Below are 12,677 nucleotides of genomic sequence, written 5' to 3'. Positions count from 1 at the left end.
TAAAGCAAGGAAATCCAGGTACGACTCAAATGTTACCGAGCAGGAGGGCATTCGCATGTGAGTAGATATATGCACTGAGTTTTCATCATTATATGTCTGTTATATAAGCATGGCAGCCCTCAGACATGCAATGCTCATGACAGGCAGGAACCAAGTAGGGCTGACGTGTCCAGTAGGTGTGCATTAAATATTCCTAGGTCAATCTCAACTTATCTGCAGCGGAGTGGAAGCCATGAGCATAAGGCAACAGCCAAAAAAGTGTGCTGTTCTTGGATGGGCGTGCACCAACCGCAACCTCGCACTCGTAGCCTCCCCTCATCTGCCAGTAAGTTGCTAGACAAGAGTATAAAGACCTTACAGGTTCAACACAGACGACATATGACACATGACACATGAATTTAAATAAATGTAATGACAGATGAACTCCTAAACAACAAAATCTCCACTTGTTTTCGCCATTTTTCAAGTAAGCGCTACTTTTAAATGATTCTAGAATGGTTTCTGGAAAAACTACTTTTTCCTACTGCAAGCTTAAAATATATACAATTTTCCCACATGAAAAAAAAGGGGGGGGGGGGCAAGGCATATACTTCATAACTGAGCAGCACTAGATGAACTCCTAAACAACAAAATCTCCACTTGTTTTCGCCATTTTTCAAGTAAGCGCTACTTTTAAATGATTCTAGAATGGTTTCTGGAAAAACTACTTTTTCCTACTGCAAGCTTAAAATATATACAATTTTCCCACATGAAAAAAAAGGGGGGGGGGCAAGGCATATACTTCATAACCGAGCAGCACTGTTATAAAAGTTGTACACCCCCACAAAGTAAAATGGCAACAAAGACCATTTCCGATAGTACTAAGCCCAAGGGTACCGCTTGGGGCTTTCACAGAGATTCGACAAAAAAAAAAGCATTTACAAGAGTACGCCATGTCTCTCAAAAGCTCCAATCTTAACGGTTAAATTTTTTTTTTGCTTTTTAGAAGAGGAAGAGTATTGAATATTTTCAAAGATTGTTTGTGAACCTAACACCTGAAGGAAAAGGCAGACAGGCCAACAGGAAGCTGTAAAATGAGACAGCTATCTATGTGCACTCACCCACAACCTCGACCTGACACTGTTGGCCTGCAAATGCTGCAAAAGTACACGGTGGGCCACTTCAAATAACCGTGCCACATTCTATGGAAGAGGCCATAGCCCCTTGCTCTTGTCTGGTGACATGCTGTTGCCTGTGTGCTGCGTTTCGGTTTTATTTCGCCTTACTATACACTGTATACGTTGTGTCAGAAAGACGATATTCTCCCTGCAACAGTGAATAGCGATTGTCGAAGGCTATGTGCGAAGTGCAACGATTAAGGAAACGAAAGAGGCCTTTGCTATGGCCACTATGTTCCTTGAACTTGTCCACATCTAATTTTAACCTCTAGCAAAATTTAACACTGAAAGCGCATGGCAACTATCTCCATAACCTGGATGAACCCTACCTACAGGGTCACTGCTGAAGAGCTGTAAGCAATATGTTCATATGTGCCCAAAGGTGCATAAGCATGGATGGGGACCACTTTAAGCATCTGCTGCAACTTCTAAGCAAGTGAATAAGAACGATCCCCTTGCTTGCTCATCTACTGGAGACAGGCTACCTTTCCACGGCCCACTCTGTATATGTGCAGTCCTCAGCACACGTCTTTAGTGCACAAGTGATGCACTGTGCCACACAGAAGTTTGACCTCCGTTGCTGCATTCAAGGTACAGACCTTGTGCCTGCGTGGCTTGTATGCATGTGCATTTGTGCACTGCCCACAAGCAAACTCTAAAACCTAGCAGGAACAATCAATTTCCAGTTACATGCTCTGCTGTGCATCACTTGCATACTCTAGGCAAGCATACTGGGCGTTGACCCATGCCGAACACTCAACCGCGCTTGTGAGAAGCTGCTCTAAGCATGTGCGTGACCACTTCGCACTCACTTGCTTCGGATTTCATAAGGTAGATTGATAGATAGCTGCTCCTAGATGATGCCTGCGACAGTGGAATAGAATATGATGTGGACAGGTGGTGGCAATCCCTCTGATTTTCACCACTGCAGTTACGCATTACAGAAATGAAATACCAAGCAACTGTGGTATTTGTAGAAGTTTCCACAAAACATCCACGAGATTTATGTTCTTGCATGCTCTGGAATATTTCCAATCATCTAAAAAACAAACACCCATTTTACTATTTATTCAGAGTCTGAAAATATAGTGGGTGATGCCCTGGAACGATGATGATATATAACTGCTAGCCACAGTTCCTGGCAACACAAGCAGTATTGCTGATTCATGGAAAATTTCCCATATTTGGTGAAAACCAGAACTGCAAAGGAAAAAAAGGGAATTAAAGTTTAGTCTATACAAAGTGTGGGAAATTTTTGCGATCTCAGTAAAACTCGTTTTGGATGCTGCACTCTGCCAAATCAAGACCATGAAAGCTATGACCTGCAAGAAAGTGCTGTCAGTCATTATACTTGGCTGCATAGCATTATCTGTGATACAGTGAACAGAATATCTGTGGAATGAAACCGCCGAGGGCTCGCGCTTGATTTCCCAGTGCCTTGATGAGATGTGCTAAGACCTCGCAAAGCAGGAACTCCAAAGACATGCTGATGTTCCCTGACGTAACCAAAATGAAAAGGTACTTTTTAACGAGCCACACATAAACACCGAATAGGAACAAATTTTCACTGTAATTCCCCATGTGAACACTGAGATGAGAAATTGGACTTGTATTGTTGTCATTATTGCGGTGGCTGTGCTGCGCATATCACTCGGGAACCGTGAGCTCATGTGGAGAGCTGTTGGGCTAACTTTGCAGTAACAAGAAAGCATATGAAGTTCTCCATAAATGATGCAGTTTAGTTAAGTTTAGAGGGCTTAACATCCCAAAGAAACTCAGGCTATGAGGGACACCGTAGTGAGGGGCTCCAGACAATTTCGACCACCTGGGGTTCTTTTAACATGCACTGACATGCACAGAACACAGGCCTCTACCATTTCACCTCCATCAAAATGCGACCGTCGTGGCCAGGATCGAACCCGCGTCTTTTGGGTCAGCAGCTGAGCCCCATATCCACCGAGCCACCACGGCGGCTTTCCATAAATTATACAAAACTAGTCTGAAAAGGTTTTTATCTGCGCAGCGTGCATCGGAATAAAAGGAGTGTGGGAAACAGAGTTTCCTTTCTATGCTCTAGAAAACTTATACCAGCCTTTTGTCTATTAATGGTCAGAAACAGAGGTCTGAATCACACAAAATTGCCACAAGCAGTTGCCTGGAGATAATTTCGTCCATTATGTAGTATTAACAGTTAAAATAGAAGTCTCCAGGAACATTCTGTATGGGTCACCTTGAATGAAAACCATCTAACAACTGTAAAGTGAGGTTTTCATTTCAATTAATGAGCATGTGAGCTCTAGAGCAGTGCTTAATTGTTTATTGCTTCTTCATTTATTTATATTTAATGCATTCTTTGCCACTAGTCAAATTATTATTTGCATAAAAAATAATTTACAGGGAAAAAAGGGGAAATTTTGTGTCAAGATGGGACAAAAGCCAATTGAGTAATACAGCAACGCAGGACACAAGTGACTACATGAAACAGTCTAGCACAGTGGTGAATCATGAAGCAAGCCCTCATTTCGGTAACGGCACACTGCTACTTTACAATCAAATGGGAGCCACTGAAAACACCTTGCCTGAAACGGCAAGGTGAAATAAGTACATAATGACTTGAGAAACCTGCCAAGCGCTAGGTATCAAAGATTCGCAAACCCACAATGTGCAAGCCAGAAGAATGTGCGATTTTAATCGTGGTTTGACGCATCTCGAATATTTAGACCGCCACCAGGAAATGGGGCAAACCACTCGCAAAGTTTCGCAACTGCCGCAGACCATTACTGACGCCCCGAAGGATTAAAAAGCAATATCACGCTAGGCAACAAAAAAAATGCTAGATAAGCAAAACGACTAAAAACTCGAGTCTTGCTGCCTGACCTAAATAAAGGTAACTGCTGACTAACCACTTCCCCAGTCGCAAGGACACAAGGCAACCTAGGCATTCTGAACACATTACATGTACTACAGAGGTACTACGAAGAAAAACGGCCAGTGAGGCAACCGCCGCCCTTTAACTACTCACTGCACTGAGCTGTCGACAGATACTTACCCAGCTGAAGTTTAGATTACCCCCTCCCCCCAATTAAATGACGTCACTGGCAATAGCGGTTATCTATTGCGCGTCAAGACAACTTAGAGCGCGAAACACGCAACAAAATCGAGAGAAGAGAGCTAGCTCCATGTTGCTACTTACGCGGGAAATCTCTTGAACACTGGACTTGAAGTTCTTCTTTGTCAAGCTGGACACAGAGTAACTAATGTAAGACAAAGCAAAAGACAACGGATCTAGGTTCATAGTTCCATGAATACCACACCGAAAGCTTCAAACTGCTTTGAAGCTTTCTTCCATTTACACGAAAGGTTCCTTGAAGTGCTCTGCTTGCTCCAAACAAAAAAGCACAATGTCCGTGCGATGTCCAACATCAGGACCGCTTGGGAACACTTCACTCCATTATCATTACGGCGACGCTCGACAGTTCGCAACGCGCCCAGGCACGGTGCCTGTCGCGATGCGACAGGCCAAACTGAAAAAGTCCTACCAACGCGACGCAAGTCCTACCAACCAGACGGGTCGCACGCACTACCTGCGGCCGCTGCGCTCCGCGCAGCCAAAAGAAAAGACAGTCGTGCCCTCAGAAAGCCCTGTCGCACCCCACACCCTGCTTGCTCCACGACGTCACGACTCAGCCAGTTCCGCTTCCGCTGCAGTTCAACAGCGGGCGGTCGTTCTGCATAAACCATAGTAGGATGGCTAGACCAGCACCTTAACCTCTAGCTACCTTAACACTCTAGCCACCTTAACCATGGCGTGAACGATCCCAAGGACTGTGGGCTCAAGGATCGCTTCAAGAGTTTCTCGCGCACATTATGCTTTGTAAATGTACATAAATATCATCGCTGACCGTGCGAAATGTCGCGCGAGAAATTATGCGATGAATCATTCCGCGACTCATCCTAAAGCCCTGACGCACCGAAGCACTTGCAGATTATGAATGGTACCACTGTTTCTTCGCAAGGAAGTAATGCCAAAACAAGAAGAAAAAACAAGCTCGTTTACAAGATTTTTTTATATTTTCCTTCTACGTTATCTAATAGATTTCCTGTAGGCAACCTTTACAGATAGCTATATATAGCGGATAAAGCACCGCATATGAGTCAGCTTTCGTTTGGTTTGTCGGGCCATAGAGCTTCTGTGATTCCATAGAGATTCTTACTATTAACTTGAGGGAAAGCTGGCGCCCCGCCAGTGCCCCCTCTATACTTTCTGTGTCTGGGGAAAGGAGAGGCGAACAATGGGAGCCGGCCGTCGGGGCTAGTACGGCCTTTCGCCGCCACGCGCCGCCACCGGAGTAGGACGCCCGTCGCAGCACCGTCACTCATAGAAACGCAGACCGTTCGCAGCTGTTCTGTCGTTGACTTTTCTACTGCATTCATGTTGTTTCAAGTACAATCAAACCTTTTTTAAAAGGGAGCTCGGAAGCTCTTGTAACCGGCCCATTTCAGTCGTGTCGTTTGCGGCTATTGCTGTGCGATTGCGCTCGCGCGTCGTCTGCTGCGCTGATATGACAGCGCGCGCCTGCTTGAATACAATTCGTGAAAAATTGTTCTGTCATCTTTAAGTTCGCTTGTCTGATGGTCGTTATTTGAAAGCAGTGTTTGGCAGCAGCTAATACTGAAAGCTTGGGCGCTGAAAAAGCTCTGTTGCGTGCTGTTTACTCATGTAACAGACGACGCAAGCCGGAAGGGCATGCGCTAAGTAGCACCTAAAGCCGTTAGATTGCTTCCAAAGCGATACCTGATCCCGCGTTTCCTTCGTAAAGTTTTTGAGAGTTGCCATTGTCGCCACCGAAGCCACAGATGGCGCCAGAAAATGTGGAGCTGTGCCATGTGGTTTTATCATTTGATCGGCCGCGCACTTAATTTCCTGCAGCACTGTTTCTCGAGTCGCATTGTTGACGCTCAACTTAATTGAGCGGTACGCGCGGAAAATGCGCCCTGCTGTCAGTGCCATCAGTTATGTAACGTGAGCTAGGCGCTGCACCATCTGCCTGAAGATAGCACTGAGCTGACTACCTCAGCGCAACGTGTCTTCAATTCTTCGATCTTTTAACTTTATATCTCCCGCATTCCATCCGCTTTTATCAACTTATGCGTCATGGCACACTTTTCGAATAAAAAAAGATATAGGGGTTCATGTATTCAATATCGGTGCGTTAATTGTGACTCAAAACTTACTCCAACTCGAAAAAAAAGCATTTATTGTGCAGTCCCACTCCCACATGGCAATAAAGCGTATGCCGCTCTCACAGTTTCGCACACTTTCGCGAAAGGGGCTTTTTTGCAAAATGCTTAACTACATCCTTGGCAGTAACATTGAATGCGTAGTTGCAGAGGAGCGGCCTTTGGAAAAGAAGCGATTCATGAGCTTAAGCCTGTGCTCGTTGCTGCCATCGCTCTTGCACTTAGCAACTTTGAAGCACAAAGAGCTGGGACAGCGTGCTCTACTTATGTGGTGAAAGACTTTTGCAAGGTCTCATCTTCCTGCATGGTGCGGTCAGCAAAAGCTCTTATTGTATCGAGAACGAAGAGAAGTTGATCTTACGGGTACAGCAGCCTATCTCGGTCTTGGCTGGGGGTGAACTAGCCATTATATTTGGTGTCACACGCTTCAGAGACTACTTGCTATGTCGCAGCTTTATCCTCATCACTGATCACAAGCCACTGGTCGGCATCTTCCGTGAAGATAAAGCAATTCCAGCCATGACTGCTTCACGTATCCAGCGTTGGGCACTCACACTTGGTGCCTACACGTATACTATTGAGCACCGACCTGGACGTCTCAATGGAAATGCAGATGCCATGAGCAGGCTACCACTGGCAGTGCTCTTTGCTGATCCACCTGAACCACCAGAGCTGGTGAATTCAGTCTCAAGCATGGAAAAACTGACAGTGTCAGTGAAGCAGCTTCAGCACTACACGAGTTGTGATCAAGCCCTAAGCCAAGTGCTGCGGTGGGTCAAGGACGGATGGCCACAAAGCACCCCGGACAAAGCCCTACAGCCATTCTGGCAAAGACGTGATGAGCTGAACACGTACAGAAATCTCTTGTACTGGGGTAACCGAATCGTGGTGCCTACTCCTGCCCAGAAGCATATCTTGGAACTGCTACATGAAACGCACCAGGGAGTGGTTGTCATGAAAGGCATGGCAAGGTCTTTGTTTTGGTGACCTGGTATGGATGCTGAAATCGAAAAGTGCGCTCGACAGTGTACACAGTGTCTGCAGAATTCTCCAATGCCAGCAAAGTCTGAACCAGTGCCATGGCCTGAGCCGGGTGCATGCTGGGAACGTGTGCACCTGGACTATGCCGGACCATTTGAAGGTAAAATGCTCCTTGTACTTGTAGACGCCAAGTCAAAGTGGCTTGAAGTTATCATCGTGCCAAGTGCAACAGCGGAAAACACTGTAGAGCATTTGAGGGATATTTTTGCACGGTTTGGGCTGCCAAGGTGCATTGTAACAGACAATGGAACCCCATTTACTGGCCAAGCTTTCCAGGCATTCCTTTCGGAAAATGGCATTAAGCACCTACGGACAGCTCCTTTCCATCCAGCATCAAATGGTTTGGCTGAGAGAGCAGTTCGAACTGTAAAGGACGGCCTCAAGAAAACCACGGGTGGAGATCTCAAGCTCCGGCTAGCGAGATGGCTGCTTATGTACCGTAGAGCACCCCGCCCAAATGGAACGTCACCATCTGAGCTGATGTTGGCATACCCAATGAAAGCGAAGCTGGATCTTTGCATTCCTAGAAGGGAGAATGAGAGTGCACCCGAGCAGTTGCTGACAGAATCCAAGAGGCGTTGCGGAGAGACGAAAAAGGGACCCAAATACAAGAAAGGTGACAAGGTTGCAGTTCGCAATTTCGGCAGAGGAGCTAAATGGTGGTTGGGCGAAGTTGATGAAACGAACGGAACTTCGATGGTAACGGTTTCAACCCCTCAAGGGAAAGTTCGCCGTCACAACAACCAAGTGAAAAAGCACTTGGCCACTCCAGCACCAAGTACAGCGGGTACACCTGCAAGCACCGAGGAAGACGTAGCCAGCACCGCAAGCACCTGGGAGGCTGCGGCGATGCCATCTGTGAGACGTTCAACTAGAACTGTTCGCAAGCCCCTACGTTACCGATAACCTTCTTAAGGAAGGAGGAGTGCTGTGTATGTGTATTGAGTGTGTGGCAAGAGATGGCGCCACCATCCCAGCGCCTGTGTGTGCGTGTATGAGTGCGTGGCACGAGACGGCGCCACCGCCGCAGAGCGCCCCCCAGCAAGTGCTGTGTGTGTGTACGGCCAGCGCCGGCCCTGTGTAACGTGTAACCCAGGAGAATAAAGATTGCTGTTACGTTATCCCAAAACACAACAGAGACCATACGAGCGGCCGACGCCAACGACTGCAGTCAGCAATTTGTATAGTTAGCAACAACCTCTTCAGAAACAGCGCGCAGGACCGGCGTTCATAGAAACGGTGGGAAATGCGGGAACCATATCCCAGGCAGCACAGGGCATCGGCCCGATATTGGAAATCTGTTGGCAAAGGTCGGTCCTACAAAGGACCAAAGTCGCCACTGTGCTCCCAATATAGGCAATGCCACCCTCTTACAAGTTCAATGATGGCCCGATGTGTCCCCAACATAGGGAACGTCACTATCTGACGGTGCGAATAATGGCCCTACTTCACCTCTGTTCTCCCAATACTGGCTGTGACGCTGCGTCACACTGCCAACAATGGCCCCTGCTGACCACTATTTCCCCCATGTTGGCAGTGCCACTCAGTTACATTTCCCATAATGGCCCTAGATATCCATTATGCCACCCATATTAGCACTGCCGCTCCGTTACACAGCCAACATTGGCCCTCGTTTTGCAGTGTTTCCCCATGATTGGCATAGCCATTTTAACAGGCTGGGCAAAATGGGCCATTGCTTGCCTATAATCCTCCTACATATATAGGGTGTTTGACGTAACTTTAAGCAAGGTTTTTAAAAATAAGTGGCGTACCGGGGCTACCTGAAAACAACGACCTACTGTTTCCCGTCATGTGAGTCTTCTCACAGCACTTTTTAAGTTCCGGTTAATAAGTTAGTTAGCTAAAGTTAATTATGCGAAATCTTAAATATTCTCTCAGCGTGACGTGCTTTCCGTCAAGTTGTACATGCGGTTCAGAAAGACCCAATCAATTTTTTTTTGTAGCAACGCCTACGTGTCATTTTTTCAGCCGCTTAAAGTCGGCAAAATATAAAACAATCACGCGACTGGGCTCATGCGCTACCATATTGAACGAACGGACGTAATGTGAACAAACTCTACGTGCGCTTCAACCATGCCCAAGTGAGCGGCCGCTGCTCAGTTCGCCGGGCTGCAAAATGACAAAAATAAAAATGGAGGCTACTTTGAATTATGCGACTTCACTGCTTTCTTTACATTTTTTGTTTTGCCTGTGTGATATGCCTCACTAAAAGCCCCGTCTGAAATGGCTGTCTGTGACCTGCCTATCACATATATAGCAGATCACACAACGAGCTTTCCATGTTCAAGAAGAATGTGCCAACGCTCTTTTAAGACTGTTGAGAGCGGCGCCACCACTTCGAGACGGTGAGCGCGCGCGCATCTTTCATTTAGAATGCGCTTGGCAGTGCTACAAAATGGTAGCATAAGTGCTCAATCACGTGTTTTTTTTTTCACATTTCGCGAGCCTTAAATTCTGCAAAAAGGACCACGTCGAAGATACCTTGCTACAAAAAATCGGATTGGTCCTTTCGATCGTTAACCCCTCTACAACGTAAGGAAACGCACGTGTCCCTAAGGTGAATATTAAGTTTTTCATAATTAATCTTAGCTAATTAATGAAGTGGAATTTAAAAAGTTCTCTGAGGAGTGTCACACGACGGAAAAAAATACGTCGTTGGTTTCGCCTACCTACTACACTGCACAATTTTTTAATCCTCTTTTAAAGTAATGTGGAACACCCATTCCGATAAAATAGATGCTGTGAATAAAGCGAGACTGAGGTGTTATCGAAAATGAACAGTGGACATAATCACTTTCTGCACATAAACTGCGTTAAGAGGCAGGTGACGAGAAAGAAAAGAGGTATAACTTAGATTTTAAAAAAAAACAGAAAACGCATCTGCATTCTCAAGCCGTGAAGCTCATTAACGTGGCTAGCCTAGCTTTTTTATGCTTGCAAATTCTTTTTGTGATCTCACTCTGCGTTCGAGTATTTTGTACTTATAGCTCTCGCATACGTTTTTACTTATAAACATCGCCTTTATTTAATAAAAGCATCGGAAGCTGTTACCACTCGCAATTGACCATTTGCGGAGAAGTTTCTGCGCATGCGTCGTGAGGGCGCAGGCAGCGCCCTCTCTGGGCGGTTTGGTTTTTGGTTGGAAAACATGAGCCAGCCGTGCATTCCTGCGCTGTAGTGCGACGACTGATGTGAGCTGTAACTTCCACGGAACTGACATGTAACTGCAACGCGATTTATCTAAGATAACCACGTGTTTTGCAACAGCGAGACTTGTACGTAATAAAGGCCGCGACGACATACAAGGCGCAAAAGACGAACCCGTTGATGGGGCCAGTAATGCGCACATCCAGCACGTTTCGAAACGGGTGTTGCTGCTTTATTTCGCGCTTACTGCCGAGTACACACTGCTCGGTCGTTCTGGAAGAGTTTTGCCACCGACGCAGGAAAACCGAATGATATATACTAGTATGAACATTCACCATGCGCAGCCTCGCGTATATCCGCGCATTCTAACGCTCCCGCGGCCCGTGAGCACGCAAAGCAACGCTCTGCCGTATCAGCACGAGCCGGGATTGAGATAGTACAACGGGTCCTTTAATAATCAGCTAAGTGTGCCCTGAGGCAAAAGGTGTTGTGTTAAGTTAGCAGAAACTCCGGCCCTATCAAGAAAGCGCAAACGTAAACGTCGGTGTGCATTAGGAAAGTGCATCCCATTATACTGTCACACTCGCCCGCGCATACCCAGTCAAAAAAAACCATTGGAAATTACCAATTGGAAATTTCCAAATGTGTTTTCGACACCATTGGAAAATTCCAATTGGACTATTCCAATTGGCCGAAACCAATTGGACTATTCCAATTGGCCGAAACCAATTGGACTATTCCAATTGGAATTTTCCAATGGTGTCGAAAACACATTTGGAAATTTCCAATTGGTAATTTCCAATTGGTAGACTCCAACTGGTCCACTCTATGGCCGATACCGACTGGGCTGCTCCGATTATCGGGCACCAGATGGCTATTAAACAGTCAGGAGGCAAGCAGTGCATTATCTGTAGCATTTTATTAAAGTATAAGAATGAATAAATAAATAGTCGTGACACAAATCTTCTTGCAGGTCCTAGTGCAGGTCCTAAAATTAAGGCTCCATTTCTTTCGCGAGCTCCCTGCAATCAAACAGAAGCATGACACAGAATGCATTACTGCAGAGAATCTAAAGACCGAAAAGCAAATAACAAGGAATAAGATTTAATGTGTGAACAAAAACAAACGAAATCCATCAAGCTGCACACTAAGATGCTCTTTGTGGAATAAAGTTATGGATTAGCATTCAATGCAGTAACTGCGAGAGTTTTGATACAACAGAAAAAATAATTTGTGCGTCATGAAAACTGCAACATGGGAATGCTTGTTTTTATTCTGTTGTTGGCGATTCATAAAGCACCACAGGAACTTGCTATGTTTTATTTCGTAATTGCGCAATGCGATCAAATTAATAGCAAAATGTAATATACTGCATTCCAGGAGTAATGTCCTGCGCTGCAAATACAGCAATTTTATAAATGTATACTCCTGAAGATTTGTATTATCCACATCATCAATGCTGAAAAAGTGCCTAAGCTGCAGCCATCCTCCACGAGCAGAAAAAAGATTCAATCATTTGACCTATTCCCATTATCAAACTACGTTCGTTCATTAATTGTTTTGCACACAAAGATGTGACCACGTGCTCTGCTTAATTCCAAGCATAGATCGCGGACGTAGGCTCTATAACAGCTTCACAATTAATGCTTAACATTTGCATCAGGCACACACATATAACACAAAGTTAACAGTGAAAAGTGCAGGTAATTACCTCCAAGCATGAGAATGCGGGCCGGATAAAAGTCTGCTTCTCCTTCGGCATCTGTCCACTTCACCTGATGATAGATTCGCGAATCAAAAGTCTTGGGCATTTTCAGGTGCAAAGTCCTTTACATCCGTGACGGGCACCACCGCACAGCTTATATTGTCTTTATACCTGACGTACGCAAAATCAGGCGCACCCGAAGACATCGCGCACACAGGTATCCTAGTACTACACCTAGAGCACTGTACTGCAGCGCAAGAACCACGCCACCACGAGTCCACGACCATGTCGACCACGCTGACTGCGCGCGCCATGACAAAAACACAGTTGTGGTGATACGAAACTGAGAATCATTTTATTTTCCG

The 12,677-nt window shown here is 45.8% G+C and overlaps 1 protein-coding gene and 1 long non-coding RNA gene across 2 annotated transcripts in view; both read right to left on the bottom strand.

Annotated features, from left to right (window-relative positions):
• The window catches only part of Not1 (CCR4-NOT transcription complex subunit 1), a 145,462-nt gene extending 140,695 nt beyond the window's left edge, over positions 1-4,767 (bottom strand). The window contains 1 exon segment of the mRNA XM_077646286.1: positions 4,351-4,767. Within this exon segment, the coding sequence (XP_077502412.1) occupies positions 4,351-4,452 (102 nt within the window). The 5' untranslated portion in view covers positions 4,453-4,767.
• A 6,740-nt stretch (positions 4,768-11,507) lies between these two features.
• Positions 11,508-12,677, bottom strand: LOC144134083 (uncharacterized). The gene is made up of 2 exons (XR_013315119.1): positions 12,319-12,677; positions 11,508-11,629 (listed from the first exon to the last, which is right to left on the bottom strand). It is a non-coding gene; the product is annotated as an uncharacterized LOC144134083 (long non-coding RNA).

This window comes from Amblyomma americanum, chromosome 1, assembly GCF_052857255.1.
Source record: "Amblyomma americanum isolate KBUSLIRL-KWMA chromosome 1, ASM5285725v1, whole genome shotgun sequence".
Classification (NCBI taxonomy): Eukaryota; Metazoa; Arthropoda; class Arachnida; order Ixodida; family Ixodidae; genus Amblyomma; species Amblyomma americanum.
This window is presented reverse-complemented; position numbering and strand designations above follow the sequence as displayed.